The following is a 20,744-nucleotide window of genomic DNA, read 5'->3' as shown; positions in this document are numbered from 1 at the left end:
TGTAAGCAGCATCACGCTCACACTCTGCAAATAATATCTAGATGTCATCCAATATGATGAAATCCTTCAGAATGAGAATATAGTTCCTCCCTCACCCAGAAGAGGGCAGCCAACCACTGGACAGGATGGACAGTCTGTCACTCCAGGCCCCGGGCTGTTGTCAGGGCTCCAACTAAACAGCCAATCCCTGGCAAGGTTGTACATAGGGTCGAAGTGCTGCCTAGCAACTGATTATTGGGTTATGGGTTGTTTTGCCCCATTACAATGACATTAAGGAGACAGCGAGGACAAAGAACTGAGCAGTAACATTTACCTTGGTATTATATCTATCTATCTATCTATCTATCTATCTATCTATCTATCTATCTATCTATCTATCTATCTATCTATCTATCATGTGTGTATTGTTTGTGGGGATGGACTAGTAATAGCAGCTGTCAGGGAAGCCCACTATTCATTGGCTGGAAGATGCTGATCCAATCAGAATATTATATTTTGAGAAAGGGAGAGAGAGCACATGCAGATAGATTAGAGGGAAAGCGAGGTGGGCGGCATGTGCATGAGTGAGAGATGAGTGGGGAGGGAGAAAGAGAGAGAGAGAAGGGGTAGATATCAACACACACCGCGTCACGGCAGCAGATTGCAGGCAGAACGTCAGAGCAGAGCAGGATATAGTCGCACAGGACCGAAGCCAGCACTATCATTAGGCACTGAATCAGGAGTATAGCACCGGATACTGTTCTAACCTAAAGCTGGAGGCATACACTGTGTGCGTGGAAGAGAGGCTGTGCGTGTGAACAGAGACCACAGCCCTGGAGAAGTGTGCCGTTAATGAGAAGAGTTGGGGAGAATGAGTCTTGACCCTGTTCAGGTCATGAAGGGGCAGGACCCCATGCCCAACACCTGCCCGTCAGCCTCAAACGGTGATAGCCCAGCATCCTGGGACGACAGCAAGGACGGCCACGAAAATGTAGCTTCTACAAAGAAGCCCAAATCAGTAAGTGTCCCGTTTGCGAAGTCGCATTCAGTTTGTGCATCCCGTACGTCGTGCAGACGGCTTCATCGTGATGTGACTTTTCCTATCTCTTCTGTACTGTTTCTGGCGAGGTCGCACTTTTGTGGGCTATCTAGTGAGCGGGATGTTTACACACACTAGCGCACGTGTTTCACAGCCTACAGGTCACTTTCCCATCGCGCTCATCTGCAGCCTGTCAGAACAGCATAATCACACGAAATACAATTAGGAGAGGGGCATAGCCTTTTATGTTGTGGTGCCTGGTTGTGGTGTCAGTGTTTGTAAAACAGATACAGAACAGGCTTCATGGGAGAGGAGGGGGGTGACGGCACTATTAGGTAACGGTACTAATGTAAGGAGATAATGCCATCGGAGGTGCAGCAGGTGCAGCTCATTTTAAGTCATCCACTGCTTATTTAGGCTCTGCTAACACCGCCGTAAAGATATCGAAATGCCATCTGTCATATGTTGTGCGTGGTGAATAAAATGCTGACACTGCTCCCAAGGGCAGAGATTTATTAAAGGAGGTTTTGTCTCGACCAGTGCATTTGTTTCGTAACTTAGAGAAGTTTAAGCGTGTTATTAAATGGCACAGTCGCTTTAACAGACACAAAAACAGCTCGGCGTGCGCAACAGGCAGCTGGTCAACACCATGTGGATAATTCCCCTCTCCGCCATAGCCTTTAGCTCTATACTTACTCTAAGCGTCACTGGCCTTTTCCAGATCTATTAATAACCTGCAATGCCGTTCTCCTCTTTGTTATCCTCTTGTATTCTCCCGTTTCCAACACTTGCACTGCTTGCCCCAGACTGACCCAGAAGGGATTCATGGTTCCTGTTCCCAGCATTGTGAGCAAAAGAAAGTCATCAGCCCAAAGTTTGCCACTTCGACCTGTATAAATGCCAATTATATTATTTGAGTTTTTATAGACTCTTTCATTACAGTCCGATTACAAAAATCTATATATAAATATAAATATGGACCAGAGGCGTTCATGTACCGTTAATTTCTCAAAATGGGAACCTGCTATTAGACGGCTACATATTATTATGATGTACAAACATTTACATGTATTTTGAAGTAATAAATCTTGTAAAATGACAACAGCCGGTGATATGTCTGAAAGAAATTCATACTCTTATTCAGCGAGCATGCATTGATTTGATCAAAAGTAAAAGTAAGGACTTTTAGATTGTTATGACAAAAATATAATCCATTCGAATAAACGTTGTTGATGTCTATTCAAAAATTGAATAGACATTTTCTATTGAAAAAAAAATCTTGAATGAATATTAAATACTTTATAAGAAATATATCCAGAGTAGCAAATCAGTAATATTAGAATGATTTCTTAATGATCAAGTGACACAGAAGACTGAAGTAATGATGCTGAAAATTAAAATAGAAATGTTTCAAAAAACTAATAACTTAAAAAACAATGGGCTCCTACAACAACAACAATAAAATAATTTAGCCCAACCTGATATTGAATTTGTAAAGCTTGCTTAAACAACCCTGATTACATTTTTATTTTTATTTTTTACAAAAAATACCACTTGTGGTCTCCGCATTAAAGCTCTATTACTCATTAGCTAATAGAGGGCTGGTGTCTTTCTATGCTCACTTTATATTTTTAAAGAATATCCACAGTATACAGCTCGAGTTTCAGCTTCAGCTTGGTCAGAGGGAAAGAAAACGCAGCGTTTACTCACAAGGATCTGCTAGTGATGCTCAATCTTCAAGCCCCCGTGGAGAGTGTAACTGTATCTGTGACAGCATAATTAAAGTGTCTCTATATCAAGAGTCTGAACCATGAATAACACTGCACACTACTGAGCAAGCATTTAGGGAGCTTTTTCAAGCGCACGGTTTATATAACACATCTCCACAGGAGCGCTAAACAGAGCACTACAATATCACTTACCCATGTGTCTTAGCGAGATACAGTGTTAGTTTTTAAAGCAGAAGCGTTTTTTCCAATATTGTTGTTGGTTCGTTTCTCAGTAAGACTTGTCTCTTGTATTTGCTTTCTGCCCCATCTTTGTTTTCCTATTTATCATATCACCCTCATTCATATATATATGTATTGTGATATGCCTTACAAAATAGACAAATCTGTATGCCTGTGACGTGGAGGCTGATATGAAATGTTATAATATTTTATGAAGGGACCTGTGCGACGGGCCAGGAAGGTGGAGGGAGGCATATTCTTTGTAAGTATTTTCAAAGGGTCATGCAGATTTTCGTCTCTGCCGTCTCATTAACAATCTGTTCTGCTTTGCTCTACTAAACGCATGACCTTTTGACCCACAATACGGACACAAATACGTCAATGCATTTTAGGAGCTCAGTTCGATGGTGCTTTTAGGACATCTGGCAGTCTAAGTCACATTACTGGGTGCAAAGAAAATTCATCTTGAAAATAAATTTCTGTCTCTCAGTTGGTATGTCAGTGTGTCTGCAAGTGGTGCTTAACTAAAGGCAAGAGGTATGTGGCTTTAAGTTTTCATGCGCCTGTGCAGTGCGTTCAACATTTTTATTTTTTGATGTATGCATTAGAAATTGTGATTTTCTGTGATTGACCACAAATGAAAGGCAAAAAAAATGGCACTTAAAATTTGAGTATGTTTTTCATGTGCTTATCACACACACACACACACACACACGCGCACACATGTTGTGTTTACATGTTTTTTAATGGTTTTCATACTGTACAGACTGTATGTGTTTTTGTTCTACACCTAAACCTTTCCCTTACAGGAAACTATTGGCATTTTTAGATTTTCAAAAATTTTTATCCTGTATGTTTTATAAGTTTGTTTCCTCATGGGGACCTAAAAAATGTCCCCACGAGGTCAAAATTTACTGGTATTCCTATCCTTGTGGGGACATTCGGTCCCTATAACGTGATAAATACCAGGTGCACACACACACACGTGCAGTATGTAATTATAGAAATTATACAGCAGTCAGAAAAATAAACATTAATTTCATGTAAAGTGTTTAGTGACTTAAAAATAGCGCACAACAATATTATCAATATAAACATCTGAAAAAACAAACAAACATTTGAATATATTATAAAAATGTGAATTTATAAATACATATTTTTCACTAGAATTTAGTCTATAGTCACGGTTCTCAACCCTCAATATTTTAAGGCCCCCCCGGATAATTTTATTTTATTTTATTTACAGAAACCAGGAGTGGCAAATGTTTGAATAATGAAAAAATAGGTATAAAAACTAAAATGATCAACATGCACAATTTCAGAAGCTTCGATAACAGTGCTCTGTGTGAATTAAATGTTTTTGTTTTTTTTCCTGAGACAATATAATTGTGTATATACACTATAATATATGTTATAAATGATAATATATCACGTATAGCTGCTAAGCGGGCACCAATTTGCCATTTAAACAATTAGGACAGATACTAAACAGCAGGTCAATGTTCACTCGTCCTTATCTGTAAAAGGCTTTTAGAGTAAATGTTCCCTCTAACAATGTGCTGAACAGTTAAATCCTGGCCCCATTCCCTCTATAATGCAGTGGCCACTTATCCACTCTCGTTTTCCGGTAAAGTCTCATTTCCACAACCACCTGAAATACCCTACATCATCAAAACATTTCCCAGTCCTGCTCAAACCTCTGAGGATCTCCCAGCACGAGCGAGAGACGCGACACGGCTCATCCGGAACGGCAAATCATTCCCTGGTTCTTTGGGGAAAGAGACCGTTAACTCATCACAGATCAATTTACACAGGCTTGTCCTTTTCCCATAACCCCGCAGGCAGTACAAGTCTGGGGCTGGAGGGTTGTCGCTCGGTTGAAGGCATGTTGAACAGCACGAACAGAGGTCTGGCTGCGTCATGCGGTAGCCCCTTTCCAAAATTAACTAGCCCTGCTCTTCCTGGTGGTTTCCTGTGACATACTCGGCTGATGTGTGGCAATGTGACTCTACGTAAGCACTGTACATGTTTTATGCTCTGCTGCTGAGAATCACATTACCGATATACCACCTGATGCATCGCCGACAGTTTCCACTAAATTATGTAACAAGCTGACAACATTACTTGGAAATTCATTTTTTGTTTTATGACTGGATCACTTTTAATGGTCGGCGTGGCTGCGTGTGAAATATTGATTGAGCAATAAAATTGGAGAACAGAGCTATCGTAACGACCATTATAATCTCAAATTATCCAGTCCGGTCCGATCAACTCTGAAACTGGAGATCCTGATGTGCTCTTCATTAATCGTGCCTCCTCATGAAGCGATCATCTGTAACGACGCATGACTGCTTGCTGTGGAGATATGACTATTGCATTTCATACTTTCAGCTGATTTATGCACTCTAAAGATCTTCTTACTGAAATAGTTCACCCAAAAATGTATATAACTGTGATCATTGCATGTAACGAGTGGTCAATATGGCTTCTGAGCTGTATTTGAAGTCACCTGAAGTTACGTGATACATTAGCGGCACTGTTATTCGATAATTTTTCCCTTTGCGTGTGCTTATGCACTATGTACATATTCAAATGTGGTGCATTAAAGAGATAGCTCGCCCAAAAATGGCTTGAAGGCGAGTAAACAATGGCAGAATTTAACAAGTCTTGCCAGCTTTTAAATAAATGACCTTAAAATGTCACCGGTTCTTGTTTTGAACGGTGTTGGTAATGTACACCAAAAGCAAAAATAGGTTTTTAGGGTTAACTGAAATAAAGATTCATATCTAATATATGATTTGACTTCAGAGGACTTGACAGGACACGAGTTATATAGACCACTCTTATGAAATCGGTGCACGTGCTTTTAACAAGCAGAAGATTTGTAGCGAATGTCTCACTATTTCACCATCCTTATTCAGCCCAAACCAGAGAACGCGGTCACCATTGCTGTGTCGTCACGGGTTCTGTTCCGCACAGAGAAAGAGCAGAAGGTGTTTGAGCAGAAAGGAATAGAGGAGTACCTCAGGTATCAGGTGGAGCACAAAACGAGCCTTTTGCTCCGGGCCCAGCATTCCCATTTGTTAAGGTAATCACGCACAATAAAAACCAAGCATTGTCAATTTGCAAAGAGTTATACTTTAGATATTGCCTTAAAGGAATACGGTAGTCAACATTCGAAGCGGATCAAAACATTTAATCAAATTAGTCCTAAAAGACAACTTTGATTCACTTTTTTGATCCGCTTCAAATGTTGATTACTGTAGTTCACCCAAAGATGAAAATCTGCTGAAAATGTGCCCACCTTCAGGCCATCCAAGATACGGATGGGTTTGTTTCTTCATCAGAACAGAGGCGGAGAAATGAAATCACTTGCTCAACAGTGGGTCCTCTGCAGTGAATGGGTGCCGTCAGAATAAGTTCAAGCTGATGATAAAAACATCACAATAACCCAGGAGTAATCCACACGACTCAGTCCATCAGTTAATATCTTGTGAAGTAAAAAGCTGCACAAATTATATAATTAATGCTTTACTTTAAACAGTCCCTTCTGTCCAAAATATGAGTCTACAATCCATAATAACACTTGCTCCGGTGTAAAAAGCTCAGTTGTCTTCTCACATCAAAATCCACAAACATATCATAAACCTGCTGATCTGTGCATATTTCTCTTTTGATTCAGGCAAGATGGCTTTTTTTTTTTACTGGAGAAAGCAATATTATGGCTAGCAGGCTATTATTCACCACATAGATTATATATTGTATTACAAACACAAATGTAAATGTAATACTTGTGAATTATCATGATGTTTTTATCAGCTATTTGATTCTCTTATTCTCATGCTGTGCAAGTGATGTAACACTAAATCTTTCCAAGCCTGTTCCAAAGCAAACAAATTCATCTACATCTTTGATGGCCTGAAGGTAAGTACCATTCGGGGTAAACTGTTGCTTTATCAGTATTGACCGCAATGCAATGTTATCACTGTCTACTACTTACTTCCTTTGATTAGACACACATTATTTTGCGTTTAAGGCACTGGAGGCAGTAAACAGCCGGCTGCGGGAGCTTTATCCAGAAAGCGAGGAGCTTTTCGATATCGTGCTGGTAACCTACAACCACGCTCACGTGGGCATCAGACTCATCAACACCATCAACTACCACAGTACGTATACTGTGCTGACCTTCTAATAGCCTGCATTTATACTTTCCACAAACACGCACATGGTCAGAAAGGTCCATTCTTATAAGATAAACAATGCTACCGTCGACAATAGATGATAGGCTAATTATTATTAGGGATAGTTCACTTAACAATGAAAACCGCCATGATTTGCTCATTTAAAAAAAGACAGAAATAAAGGTGCCTTCATGAAATCATAAACCACAAATCAGTATAATGCTATGCTACGTTACTGACAGTCAATAAGTCATAGGAACGGGATACGGGGTAACGTCGTGTCACCGAGGACACAAAACTGTCAACGCAAATGTTTTCTTAGAAGATAAATCTCCAGCTGGCCAATCATATCTTCCCACAGAGATGCATGTGACACTCTAACCTTTGTATCACAAGCCAGCCACTTCCTGCTCAGCTCCCTGCAGCGCCCCAGCTGGACTGGTTTTGATCGTTCCGGTGGCTGACTGGAGAAAAAACAAACATCTCTCCATCCTTTGGCCTCTCTTTGGACAAAACAACAAATACGAGGATATGAACTGACGTTTCAAGAAACATTTGAAGTCGGAACTTCACGTCCCGAACCATGAAGATGTTAGATAAAAAATGTGATTCTAATTCCCCAGCAGTTCCAAAACATTACACAAAGCGTACAACAAATAAGAATGGACCTATTTTTCTTTCATCTAAAAGCCCAATAATTATTTTCCAGATTTTTATTTTTTTTTGAGGCTTTGAAACAAGAGCTAATCAGGTTACATGAAGGATTATTTAGTCTAAAATATCAAGAGTGTTGAAAGTGTCTCTCATGTTTCTGTGCTAAACAAATAAAACCTGTTAGCCTGTAGATGCATACACAATCGTACTCAATAATCATGTTCATACTTTTTAAATGACTTATAATTATAATCACTTAGCGATATCAGTTAATGACGTCATTTCACAGGTATTGAGGCGTCATCAGCCAATCACATAGCACTGAACTCAAATCATTTCCTCTCACCTGAGCCTTTTTATCTCATTTATCTTAATTGTACGTCTCCTACCTGCATATATCTTGTTATTTAATGGTTCCCTTTAATGCTTGATTCCTAAGTGGCCAGTCACGGCGTCCTCTGGTCAAAGTTTAAAAAAAAAAATGTGTAAAACTGTATATTTGACACTTTTTAAGAACAGAAAAAGAATAGAAAGTGCTAGAGTTAGAGGGTCAGATGAAGATGGAAGAGATGTGTTTTTAGCTGAATCTTGAAGATGGCTAAGGACTTGGCTGCTCAGATTGAGTAGTCTTAAATTCAATGATGTAGAGTTATTGCAAAATTATTCTCATTATCTCAAAAAGAACACCCTACTCTACTCCGGGATGCTGATGGGGGTTGATTTGATCCCTTCTTGTGCTCCTCAGCAAACTTGGCTTGACAAGTCCTGTAAATCAGACCTGTCCCTGATGTCTTACTGGGCTGGCAGCACCCAAGTGTCAGGCTAAAAGGAGCGCATTACCCCAACATTTCCCACCAGTCTAAGCTTTCCATCTGTTAAACCGTTCATAACCGAGGTGTCGAAATAGCGAAATCTTTTCATTTAAGACTATGGCCGTTTAAACGCTCCTTAAATGAAACCTCTTTTCGTTTTGTACAGGCCGTTCGTTTTAATGATGAATTAGCTAATACCGCGTTTGATAAATGTATTAAAATGTGTACTTGCGTGAAAGGAAGACTCCGGTCATATTTTATATGGAAACAAGAGAGCTGAATTAATACCGACTTTATCTCCGTAAACAAAATAATCATGGTTAAATGAAATAGAGCTTTTTTACAACTCGTTGTTTTTATGCAGTACTAAAAACGCACCACTAGGTGTCACTATAAACCACACACTGCCAAAGCAGCAGCATTTATATCTACAGATAAACGCTCTTTTTATGTATCACACATACCTTTTTGGGTAAATAAATTACAAAGGGGTACATTTTTATGGATACTGCTCCAGGGCATCTTTTGTAAGCTACGTTTTTTTTTTTTATGAGAGCGTAAAAATAAATAAGTAATAAATAATAATGATAATAATAATAATAAAACAAAAGCATCAGACTGGGTGCTGGCTATGATAATATCCGATTAAACGTGTAACAATAGCTCGAGTGCAGTGCAACTTGCTTTGGATAAAAGGGTCTGCCAAATGCATAAATGTAAATGTAAATGTAATAATATCTGGCTCTCATGAAATATTAATTGCTGTTTAATATTCTTCTCTCGTCTCCAGATCTATTCATTGAGCGCTTCTGCATGACAGGAGGCAGCAGCCCCATTGGGTACCTGAAAGCGTGGCATACAAACTTGTATTTGTCTGCTGATGCTGAAAAGGTTCAGGAAGCCCTCGCTGAAGGTTAGTACACAGGAAATATCTGATAACACATGACTGACTAGTACTTCATCTTGTAGCACAGTTACATTCAGTGAAGGACATTTTAGATTTTTTTTTGCCCAACAAGCACTGCAACCAAGTGCAAACAAGAGACCTTTGATGTTTTTTTAGTAAATAGAATATTCATAGGACTTTTTCCCAGCCAAATACAGTTGCAAATGACAATGTTTTAATTAAATTGCATTCACAGTAAGAGTAATAGCGCTGGTTTAAGTGCAGATATGTCTCGGTAACATACAAAGTGTAGCAAAACCATGCAGTCAACTTACGAAGAAACTTTAAAAATCACAAACAGGTGTGCCTTACAGACATTATACTTGTAATATATATTTAGATGTCAATGTCTATGAATGATGAAAAGTGCTAAATGACTTAGTGCTCATGATGACTCCAAAGGAATTGCTCTTGCAGTCTGCCATTTAAAGATCCTCTCATTAAATGAACTTTTGAGCATGAGCACCATATTGTGTGTTGCTTTGTTCACATATTACAGTAATAATATTAACCATTGCAGAAAGAATTGTGCATGTAAAATAAGCTAAATAAACCTATCTGAAGTGGGGGAATGCATTGAACTCCAGACTGACTTCACAATCCAGTGACCTATTTGTTTTTTCTGAGGCTTAATGGCTCCTAATGTCTTTAAAGGACATCCCTTAAATGTCATTCGTGCTTTTTCTTTTAAAGCGGTGAGCTTTATCTTTGTCCTTGTATTTCCTTACAGGGATTGCAGCAGCCACCATGTTTATGCCAGAAAAACAAATCGAGGTGTCCGAGACCCAGCTGAGAGTGGCATTTGATGGCGACGCTGTTCTTTTCTCCGACGAGTCTGAGCGTATTTTTAAAGCCCACGGCCTGGACAAGTTCTTCGAGCACGAGAGGGAAAACGAAAACAGACTGCTAGATCACGTAAGCACTGTTATTGGTTCCCATTTGAACGGTTTATAGTTTAAACACGATACAGAACAGATGCGGAATGCCTTTTTAAAGGAACAGTTATATCAAAAATGAAAACTTGATTAAAATGTACCCTTAGGCCGTCAAAAAGATGGACATGAGTTTGTTTCTTCATTAGAACGGCTTTGCAGAAATGTAACATTACATAACTTGCTCACCAATAGAATTGCTCATCTGAATTGGCGTCAGAAAGAGAGTCCGGTCTTGATCTGTGCAAATCTCTCTCTTGATTAAGACAGAGACAACGTTTTAACTAGAGAATATGTTATATATAAAGGACTGAGAAGCATTGAGTAGCAGTGGTTTAAAGTTAAGGATTATTATGATGTTTTTAATCCGCTTTTTGTACTCTCTGACGGCACCCATTCGCCATAGAGGATCCAGTAGTGAGCAAGAGAAACCATTTTTGGATGAACTATTCCTTTAAATTGTATATTTTTATCATTTGGTGCCACTAGTTGAGTAAAAATGACAAATTTCACTTTTAAATGAGCAGATATAATATGTAAAATTTTTATATAAAGCTAAATCTCTAAGAACAGGACTGAGTGTCTTTGTTCTTTAATGTAGTTGATGCTATATAGACATGTTTATATTTCTGTTTAATATTTCTGTCTATCGCACAGGGGCCACTCAAGGGCTTCCTGGAAGTGCTCGGGAAGCTTCAGAAGAAATTCTACGCTAAAGGCCACCGTATGGACTGTCCCATCCGCACCTACCTCGTGACGGCCCGCAGCGCAGCCAGCTCCGGGATCCGTGCCTTAAAGACTCTCCGTGCCTGGGGACTGGAGACGGACGAGGCTCTTTTCCTGGCTGGGGCCCCCGAAGGCCCCATGCTGGAGAAAATCCGGCCCCACATCTACTTCGATGACCAGATGTTTCACGTGGAGGGTGCTGTAGAGATGGGCGCCATCGCGCCGCCATGTGCCCTATGGGATTGCACAGAAATACCCTCATAAAAAAAGCACCAGTGCAGGAAAATAACAAAGACGAGTGGGGAAAAACACAAAGAGGCTCATTATGTTCTGGAAGCGACGTTCAAGTTGCAGATATCTTTATTTTTTTGTGCACTCATTGGATCAGGACCTCGGTTTTCTCTCGGCCTTCTATGCAAGGACACAACATTTAACCAACTAAAGATTCAACCCTGTATTGTTCTTCTGCACTGCCTCAACATCAGTAATTCTGTACATGACTTTTGAAATATGCATTATGAATGAAATCTGACCGATGTGCCTCTGCTGAAGCACTGCAGCGAACGGTCATTTTCATCTAAGCATACGTTTCTCAGCGACGGTTTGTCAAAATATACATGACATCCACTTACTGTTAAAAGAGGCGAGTGCTGCTGTTTCTATACGTAAAGTGACTAAGGAAAAGGAGTGATATTCAAACGGCGTTTACACAGTGTTTTGAACCTCACTGTATAATTCAGCAATAGACTCTGAAGGGTGTTCTTGTTTGTTGCTGTAGATGGTGGTCTGCGAACAAAACTACAGTATGATTTTATGTAATCTAACGTATGTGGTCGTATATAATGGATGGAGTGTTAGTCTGTAATGTAACGTTCGATATTGATAAGAAGCCATAATATTTTACATATGAGAAAATGAAATACTCGGAATCTAGAAAGCCACGAGCAGTCAATGATATATTTTATCTTTACACTGTACTTTTTGTTTTTTCATCTGCATTCAATATACACTACTGCTTAAAGAATTCAGAGTTAGTAATATATTTTGAAACTAATTATTTTGTTAAGCAAGGACGCATTAGATTCCACCAAAAATATTAAGCATGACTGTTTTCAATATTGATAATGTTTCTTGAGGAGCAAAGCGGCGTATTAGAAATGATTTCTGAAGGATTGTGATGCTGAAATAATGATGCTGAAAATTCAGCTTTGCATCATTTTAAAATACATTACAGCAGAAACAGTTTCAAAACAGAAAATAGTTGTTTTGTATTGCGATAATATTTTACAATATTACCATTTTCATATTTTTGATCAAATAAATGCAGTCTTGAGCATAAAATACTTATTTCAAAACCTTACTAATAAGCGTTTGATTAATGGTGGAAACATATTTTTGACAGAAACCATTGTGAAGTACTGATTACTTTTGTGTCCTGCACCAATTATTAAATTACGGATTAGCCTAAAAAACTAGCAAAGGCTGGTCCACCCGTGTCTCACAGGCCTCGGATGAAACATCAGTATATTTAGTTATTCTTAGCCAAGGCAATTAGACATGTTTGTATTATGAAATTAAAAAGTTCAATTATTGTATGCAAAAGGGAATGTATAACTGGTCTACAGATGTCGTCCCCTGCTAGTTAACTGGTATAAAGAGAACATGCGGTTAAACCGTGCTGTATTTCTACTGAGCTTCATTACCCGCCACTCTTTCTCTGCAAATGCATTTATCATGCAGTTAATGTCATTTCTTGTTTACACATAATCCCTGGCTTGGCATCTGCCACACAAATAAAAGTTATCATCAATATGCTTTAATTGGTAACTGCCTATTTCTGCTTTGGGGTAGTGAAAACTTTATTTCCTTATTATTATTCTTCACATGTTTCCTTCGCTGTTTAGTAATGTTTTGCCGCATCCATCCTATAAACATTATTGGAACAAATTGTGTTGAAGTGAGTGTTCAGTCTGTCTCTTTAAATTAATCCACCTCTCATTGTAAAATCTGCACAAAATGTGACAGACTAGCTGCCTCCTCCATAACTGTTTATTTAAAAGATGTGCCACTGTGCAGTTATTCTAATATGGGCCGAGAATGCCAATATTATGAAGGGCAAAATATATATAATGCAATAATTATCATACAGTGTATATGTAATTTTAAAAGACACATTATATGTGATTTGAGGTATATTCAGGGAAACTAGCTACTTTTTCAACAATTATGCTGGATTTCAAAAGACCCCAATTTCCTCTATTATCTTATTTATAGCCACAGTTACGAAACAAGGCTTGTTCATTTTTCCAAACAATATTTCACAGGCATTTTTAGATTCTGTAAAAACCGCCTAATAACATATCTTACATTATCAGCTAATGTCATGATTACAGATAGTCAAAGACATTTCCGACTCCGAGTAAACCTTCTAATAGAAAAAAATAAGGTCACTGACTTTAGTCATCGAAGCAAACATCATTTCAGCTTTCATTGTGCTCTTTGTAATCGCAACTGCAATAGACATGGAGAACGTATTGTTCTCTTGAACTTTACATACAGCGTACAGGACGTTCTGTTCTGATCGAATGAAGGGTTTTTAACGGTTTTTGCTTTTAGAAACTAATGTGCAAAATCTACCTTGATACAAAAGGTAAAAGTTCGGGGAATGCAGAATTTTGTGAGGACACAGAACTTTTGTATCCATGTGCAAGGTGGCACAAAAAAGTCTTATCAGTTTCACCGTCAGCATATTTCCCCTGCAAATGCTGCGTAGACAAAAGAGTAATTGCATAATAGTCCTTCAGCTGTTTCTTGTTCGGTATAAAGAATAAAATGTTTCATAAAATTGCAATATGTTTCAGCAATCGTGGCGTGCACCTCCTCAGCATCACATTAGGTGGCGGCAGTGCTTTATGCGATCATCAACGACTGCGGAAGATCTAGAAACTGAAGACCTCAGAAACATTATTAATGCTACCACAACATCAACGTAAATCTCTTTAAACATTGATGAATAAGGAGCATTTATAGACGGTTATTATTTAGTGTCATCCTACTTCAGTGCGAGAGCCTAAAAACAGGACTAAAATTCGTCAGTGTCCAAGTACTCGTTAAGCTCAGTGAGGTTTTGAAACTAAAAGAGAAGAAATGAATGCCTTCTCTGTTGATCATTGCTGCTGGTGCCAATTACCCAGAAGCCTCGCCAAACTGCAGGCGCAGATAAACTAGAGGGCTATCAAGCAACTGTGCCTCTGAGGCGCCATCGTGGTAATGAGGCCATCGTTGTCCACCCCATGTGTAGTGATTGATCAGAGATCGTTTCCATTTTATTACTTGTGAGAAGTGCTGGGGAGGGACTTCTGCCATCTGGCTGACTTTATTAATACACTGTTCTCAAACACTCTGTAAATAAGCAAATGAAAATCTGCCGCTAAACTGAATTTCAAGAAAACTGTCATTTGACACGGCTGATTAAGAAGCCCAGTTTAGGATGTATTTTGACAACAGCCGGACTTGAATGCTCAAATGAATAGGATCAGTTCACCCAAGAATGAAAATTAGCTGAAAATTTAATATTGCATCAGTGGCTCACTAATGGATCCTCTGCAGTGAATGGGTGCCGTCAAAATCAGCGTCCAAAGTTGATAAAAACATCTTAATAATCAAAAAATCAGTCCAGTTCATCTTGCATATAAGAAATAAAGCCATGGATATAATTGACATGTAGCCAAAGACAGTTCCAGTACTGAATAAAACAGACCAGAAAAGAACTAAATAAATATGTGGGTGGATTTGAATGTGAGAGGATGAACCTTTTTCACTTAAGTAACATCTTGATGGTTTGTTTATGACAACATGCAGATAATAACTGATGGAGTCATGTTGTGGATTATTGCAATGTTCCACAACAGACTCTCATTCTGACGGCACCCATTCACTGCAAAGGATCCATTGGTGAATTTCTCTAAATCTGTTCTGTTGAAGAAATGAACTCATTTACTGCACGGGAGACCTGAAGGTGAGTGAAGTTTTTCAACGCGCTATCACTTTAAGAAAAGGTATAACTGCTAACATAATTTTCTTCTGACAAATTTAAATGAATGAGGATGCATGTTGTGAACAATTTTCCCACAGAGGCACTTCAAACTGATTATGTGTGATGAAGCTTACAGAACCTGAATTCTGCCTTCAAATCGACGGTGATGCCGGTACAGTTTTGCTTGCTTGGGGAAAGCCATGCTGCACGCACTCGGGAAAATAAATTCATAACACTTTTATTTCCTTCCTGTGGTTCTGCAGTCGGTTCATTGTGCACTGGCTTGATAAGGGTCTCGCAGAGTGGAACATTACAAGTCGAGGCAAATTTGTGGTTTTTGATGTGCCTGTTTTGTCGGGACACATTAAGAATCGCATTTTATGTTGAAATAATGAGCGTGGAATTTTTAGAGCGACCTTAGGTCAGCATGCACACAAATCTAAACAAACCGAAGCTCACTGTGTAGATACTTTTGACAGCTGCTCTGTTGTGACATTTGCCAGGCTCGGCTAATTAGAGTGCCTGCACAAAAATGCACAATGCAGGCATAAAAGCATTTCTTTAGTCGCAACAAGATGTTAGCGGTTCTGCGTGCGCTTTGGCAGTTTGTATGTGCTGTACTCGCACCATTACGTCCTGTAGTATTAGGCTGAACCAGCTGCGATCTGATGGGTGGAAGACTGTGACCGATTTATTACGAGCTAGTGAGCTGAAGCCACATCCAAACCTGGTGCAGACAGATGGAGAAAAGTGCCGTGAACTCATATGATCTGCCACAATGCCGGGTCGCCCTCTCTCTCAGCACGGCCTCGCTTCGCTTAATCATGCAGTCTCCACCGCTGATGTGTCTATGCGTATTCAGACCGATGCTTTAGCAAATATATTCCACAGGAAAACATCTTCTCATCAGATAGACCGCAGCAGGTTCTGTGTACACCTAATGTTTAATATCCTGCCTAAAATCGATAGCCTCGTGGTTCTTTGATGGCAGCCAATGAAATGGCCTTTGTGGCAATGAGGTAATAGTGAGGTAATTGCCAGACTTTGTACTAATAACAATAATTAGTCCCTATCAGCAGCTGGAATTCATTAGGGAAAATGTGGGAGATTGGATGGGGTATGGCCCCGGGGAGTTAATCATTATTATAATCCAGTGCCACGACTGACCACGCAATTGGACTATAAAGGGAATTTGCAGCTGTTTTTGCCCCTTTCTTTATGAGTTTTGCCACATGAACATATGCCATCATACAATTGCAGATAATTACACCTAAACATAAAATGTAAACAAAAATGAGCTCAAAAAGTGTCCCTTGTTAATTATTTTCATGCCTGCTACCAGATCTTTGATACAGAGATCTACATTTATTATGCATAAAGACACATACATACAGCATAAAATATTTACATCTATATGCTTTTATATTCTTATATTTAATATTTAAACATATTTTTCTCAAGCGTATACATGCCTAATAAATATACACAGTACACGCATATTATGTAAACAGAAACTTTTCACGATTAATCGTTTGATACTATCTCAGCCTACTTTTACAATTTATTTTAATAACTCGATTGAATTCATCTGAAAGAAGAAAGTCACATACACCTAGGATGCTTCAAAGGTGAGTAAAAGATCATTTTCATTTCTTGGTGAACTATTGGTTTAATGAAGGAAAAGCCTTCGTGTTTAAGACTGTGATGATGAGCTCTTATCAGGATCAATTAATAGCTGGGTTTTCAAGAGTATGTGAAATATTCTTGAAGTCAGGATTAAAACGGATCAAAGATTTCATAAGGTCATGCTGCAGCTTCTCATCAGCTGTATTTAGCTGCATTTATCGATTATCTCTGATGATCAACGCATTCGGCACAAACACACCCTATTGTCCCTTTGATTGACAGCGTTGAGGTAGACATCAAATGCAACTGCAAAAGGAATTGGCAGGTTACATGCATAGAAAAAGAAATGTGGCAATTAATATTGCTATTGAAATATGTCAGGCTCATAGCTCAATCGGACTTTCTTTTTTCATTTCAAATGTGCAGGGAAAACAGTCACGCAAGATTTGGAATTGCATTTGTGTTATGTCACAATTTGAAAATACAATTTGCAGTTCCATTTGAAAGTAGTCTGTTATTGTCGCGACATTTCCACACCTCGAAACGTGAAACGAAAGCAAAACAACCTGTGATTGGTTGTTTGGCATGTCAGTCAAATGGCCTCATGGGCGGGACTTGGCCAATAAACTCTACCATAGCTGCCCTCGGTATGAAGGTCTGGATAAAAAGACTTTTTGCTGTAACGCACGCATCTCTTCATCAGACCAGTGTCTGGACTCCTACAGCCCAAGAACAACAGCCTAATTTGAGTGTGAATGAGTCCTGACGGATCCATCAAGCTTCACCAAAATACCTCTGATCAGCCCGAGCCATTAGTTTAGGCTGACAGGCCTGAATAGATGACAGGGAGCTGGAAGGAGCCAAGTATTGGTACAAAGCCTCGCTCCCTTTGCGACAGCTCTACTGAAATGTCTCCTTAAGCAAGCATGCAGATCTAATCAATAAGCTCATACACTGCCGGCCATTGATTTCCGTTGTGGCTAAAAGCAACAGTTAGACGCATTCTTCTACCTGCGTCTAAAAAAAGAACAGCGATTTCTCTTTTTTCCCCCACTGTCGTCTTCGTGGAACTGAATTGAGGCAGACAAGGATTTGTGTAATTACTTAACACTGACGTCTTTGTTGCAAGCTTATATGATGGTGACATTTAGACATTTCATATGACTTCAAAGCATATGTGTCCTTTATTATAACGTGAATTCATAAATTTATTTATTTCATATCTCTCTGGTGCTGAACCTGGATTCAATGGTCGGCAGGAGGTATCCATAGCAACAGGATGAGGTTGTCCCTTGGTGTGGGCAATCTATGGTCAATCTTTACAGTATTTATTAAATTAGAAACAGCTTATTGCTGTCTCCATAGTAACCAGAGCCCAAGTAGCACCATTAGAGCAATCATGCATAACTTAACTTGGGCTCCGCACAAGAACAGGGTTCTTTATATTAATTAACACTTTAATAAGTGAACTCACGGTTTTTAAAGTCTAAGAGAACTCTTTAAAAATATGATATGTTTTTATAATGTGTTTTTATAATGATATTTGGCAGCAAGTTTACTTTACAAGTTGTAAATATAAATATTTGTTAATGCTAATAGATATTGTTTAATAATAATAATATATATATGTTTAATATGATTAATCTTTGTGAGAAGCATGATGCTGTTTATAGGAAAACACATTAGGTAAATTTATAATAAGTGTGGTTGTTGTTAAATAAAACTATAGTAGTTGAAATTAGTTAAAGTAGGGAAAAAACGGATATAAAAATAGAAATATTTAAACGAAAAGCTACAAATACTATAACAAATATTTTACAAGTAATGGAAAAAAGAAAAGTTAAAGTTAAATAAATAAAATGCTCTGATTAGTATAAAACAATACGTCTGAATTAAATTACAGTAAAAAATTGTTTACTGTAATTATATATATACGCTTTAATTTGAATCAAAAAAGAGCACTGACAATGGCGTATGCATTATGTTGCTGTGATCCCCAATTAAAAGTAAAGTTGCTGTTTTTTATTTTCTTTCCATAAAAAAATATTCTTGGAGCTTCATAACGTTATTGTTGAACCACTGATGGCAGATGGACTATTCTGATGATGTATGGCATTCAGTGCAACAGTCACAAGCCACTCGGTTTTCATTTCCATTTTTCGGGGAGCATTTAAGGCTTTTTATTAGACAGCACAGTTGAGAGCAGACCGAAAAGTATCGGTATCAGCAGAGGACCTAGAGGCAGGAATCAGACTCCACCATGAGCACAGTTGTGCCGTATGTCCGTTTGAAACGTGAATGTCATTCGCTCGTGAACGTAAAAGAATTGCAGTTTGATTATTGCATTAATCCATATTTAATACACAACTATTGTACAACGAACTGCAAAGTAAGCCTGAGTGGGACACAGCGCTGACACCTTGATGTGATCTTGCGGTCAGACTGTGGGTGGACAGGGCAGCGGTGGGTGGCTCACTCTGGCTTTTTAGGTCCCCAGTGCGCATCCGTTCTGCAGCGATTTCCACTCAATCTAAATAAACATGCTGCGTGGACCTTTTTAAAAAATGCAGCGGAATTCAGATTCTTCTAAACTCAGTTATCAATCTGTCTCTCTCTCTCTGTTGTTAAATTGGCAGCAAACAAACACATTACGGCATTCACTGATTTTGAAGGGCTCTCTCATCTATTCATGATGCGGGAATTAACTGCAGCCATCAGCAACATCTCCAGATGTTACGCTCAGCAGCTGGTTGATCGAGTGCCCCAGGATTACGTTCATCCACATGGAATTTGCATTGAGTTCCTTAATTTGCATCTGTCACGGTGGTGGATGTTTTACAGAGGAAGACTTTGTAAGACACATTTGTTTCGCCTTTAAAATCATGAAGATGTGTGTACTTTGTCTCCCGAAGCCAGCGACGCTTGTTGTGATGCAAAGTGTTGTCTTTGACGGTATCTTTTTAGATAATGTGTCTATTTTTTATAGCTGCCGTATTAATGCAACGATCCAAAGCCAGGAATGAGATGAGAGGAGCGCTAAACAAATAAAAACCAACCGGTCTCTTCGGACTCATGAAGCAAGGAGCTGATGGACTCCAGCTGCCTTCAGATGTGCGCCTGTCCTCCAACAGTTATATTGATGGCCTAATTTTAGTAGCTTTTTATTAGAACCAAAATGCGCTGCAAAGGTCACTTGTTCACCTCCCAGTGACATTTTAACTGTTGAGTCACACTTCGCCCTATGTGTGAAATGCTTGTTCCCGGAAATCAGGGTTATTTGATGTCTCTGTCAGTTTGATCCTGAACAACAGGCGTCCCTCTCCAATGCTGTTGATCTCCGCTCCCTGTCAGGCTGCACCGCTGGACTCAAATGGCCATGTTCATCTGCCTCTGTGACTTTAAGCAGATAGTAATGTAATAACAGGGACCCTGGGTGCACAGACACGACACGTCTCAAAGGTCACGCAGATTATGCACCTTAAGCCAGTCATCATTTACAAGCGTAGAACTGAGTCATTAGCAGCAATATTAAACTGGATGTTCGTCAGGCTTCCATTTTTACACATTTGATGATTAAAAACCGCAGGATATTTGAGGGAGTCTTGTTCTCTGACTGCTCCTCATTCGCTACAATAGGCTCCAAAGTATAACTCAACTGAAGATGGTAGTGTTCACATCATTACTCGTGGCGATACACCATTTACCATGATTTACAAACCTTAAAAACCTCTTAAAATCAAGATTTTTATGTCAAAAGTAAAAATTGTATTTATATGCTGTCAAATGATTAATCACAATTAATCATGATTAATTAAAAGTGTTTATTTGCATTAAATATCTGTGTGTGTTGTATATATTTACTGT

General features: G+C 38.9%; 1 protein-coding gene across 1 annotated transcript; it reads left to right on the top strand.

The window, feature by feature from the left end:
- The first annotated feature begins 531 nt into the window (after positions 1-531).
- On the top strand, positions 532-11,852 carry nt5c1aa (5'-nucleotidase, cytosolic IAa). The gene is given in 9 exon segments (XM_043217758.1): positions 532-997; positions 3,185-3,229; positions 5,889-6,012; positions 6,015-6,055; positions 7,004-7,133; positions 9,405-9,527; positions 10,291-10,475; positions 11,150-11,440; positions 11,442-11,852. Coding segments are annotated over 9 exon segments (1,152 nt in total). The 5' UTR covers positions 532-850; the 3' UTR covers positions 11,508-11,852.
- Positions 11,853-20,744: the final 8,892 nt, after the last annotated feature.

The sequence above is a fragment of the Puntigrus tetrazona genome, chromosome 19, assembly GCF_018831695.1.
Source record: "Puntigrus tetrazona isolate hp1 chromosome 19, ASM1883169v1, whole genome shotgun sequence".
NCBI classification, from domain to species: domain Eukaryota; kingdom Metazoa; phylum Chordata; class Actinopteri; order Cypriniformes; family Cyprinidae; genus Puntigrus; species Puntigrus tetrazona.
Note: the sequence above shows the minus strand (reverse complement) of the source record. Positions and strands in the feature narration are given on the sequence as shown.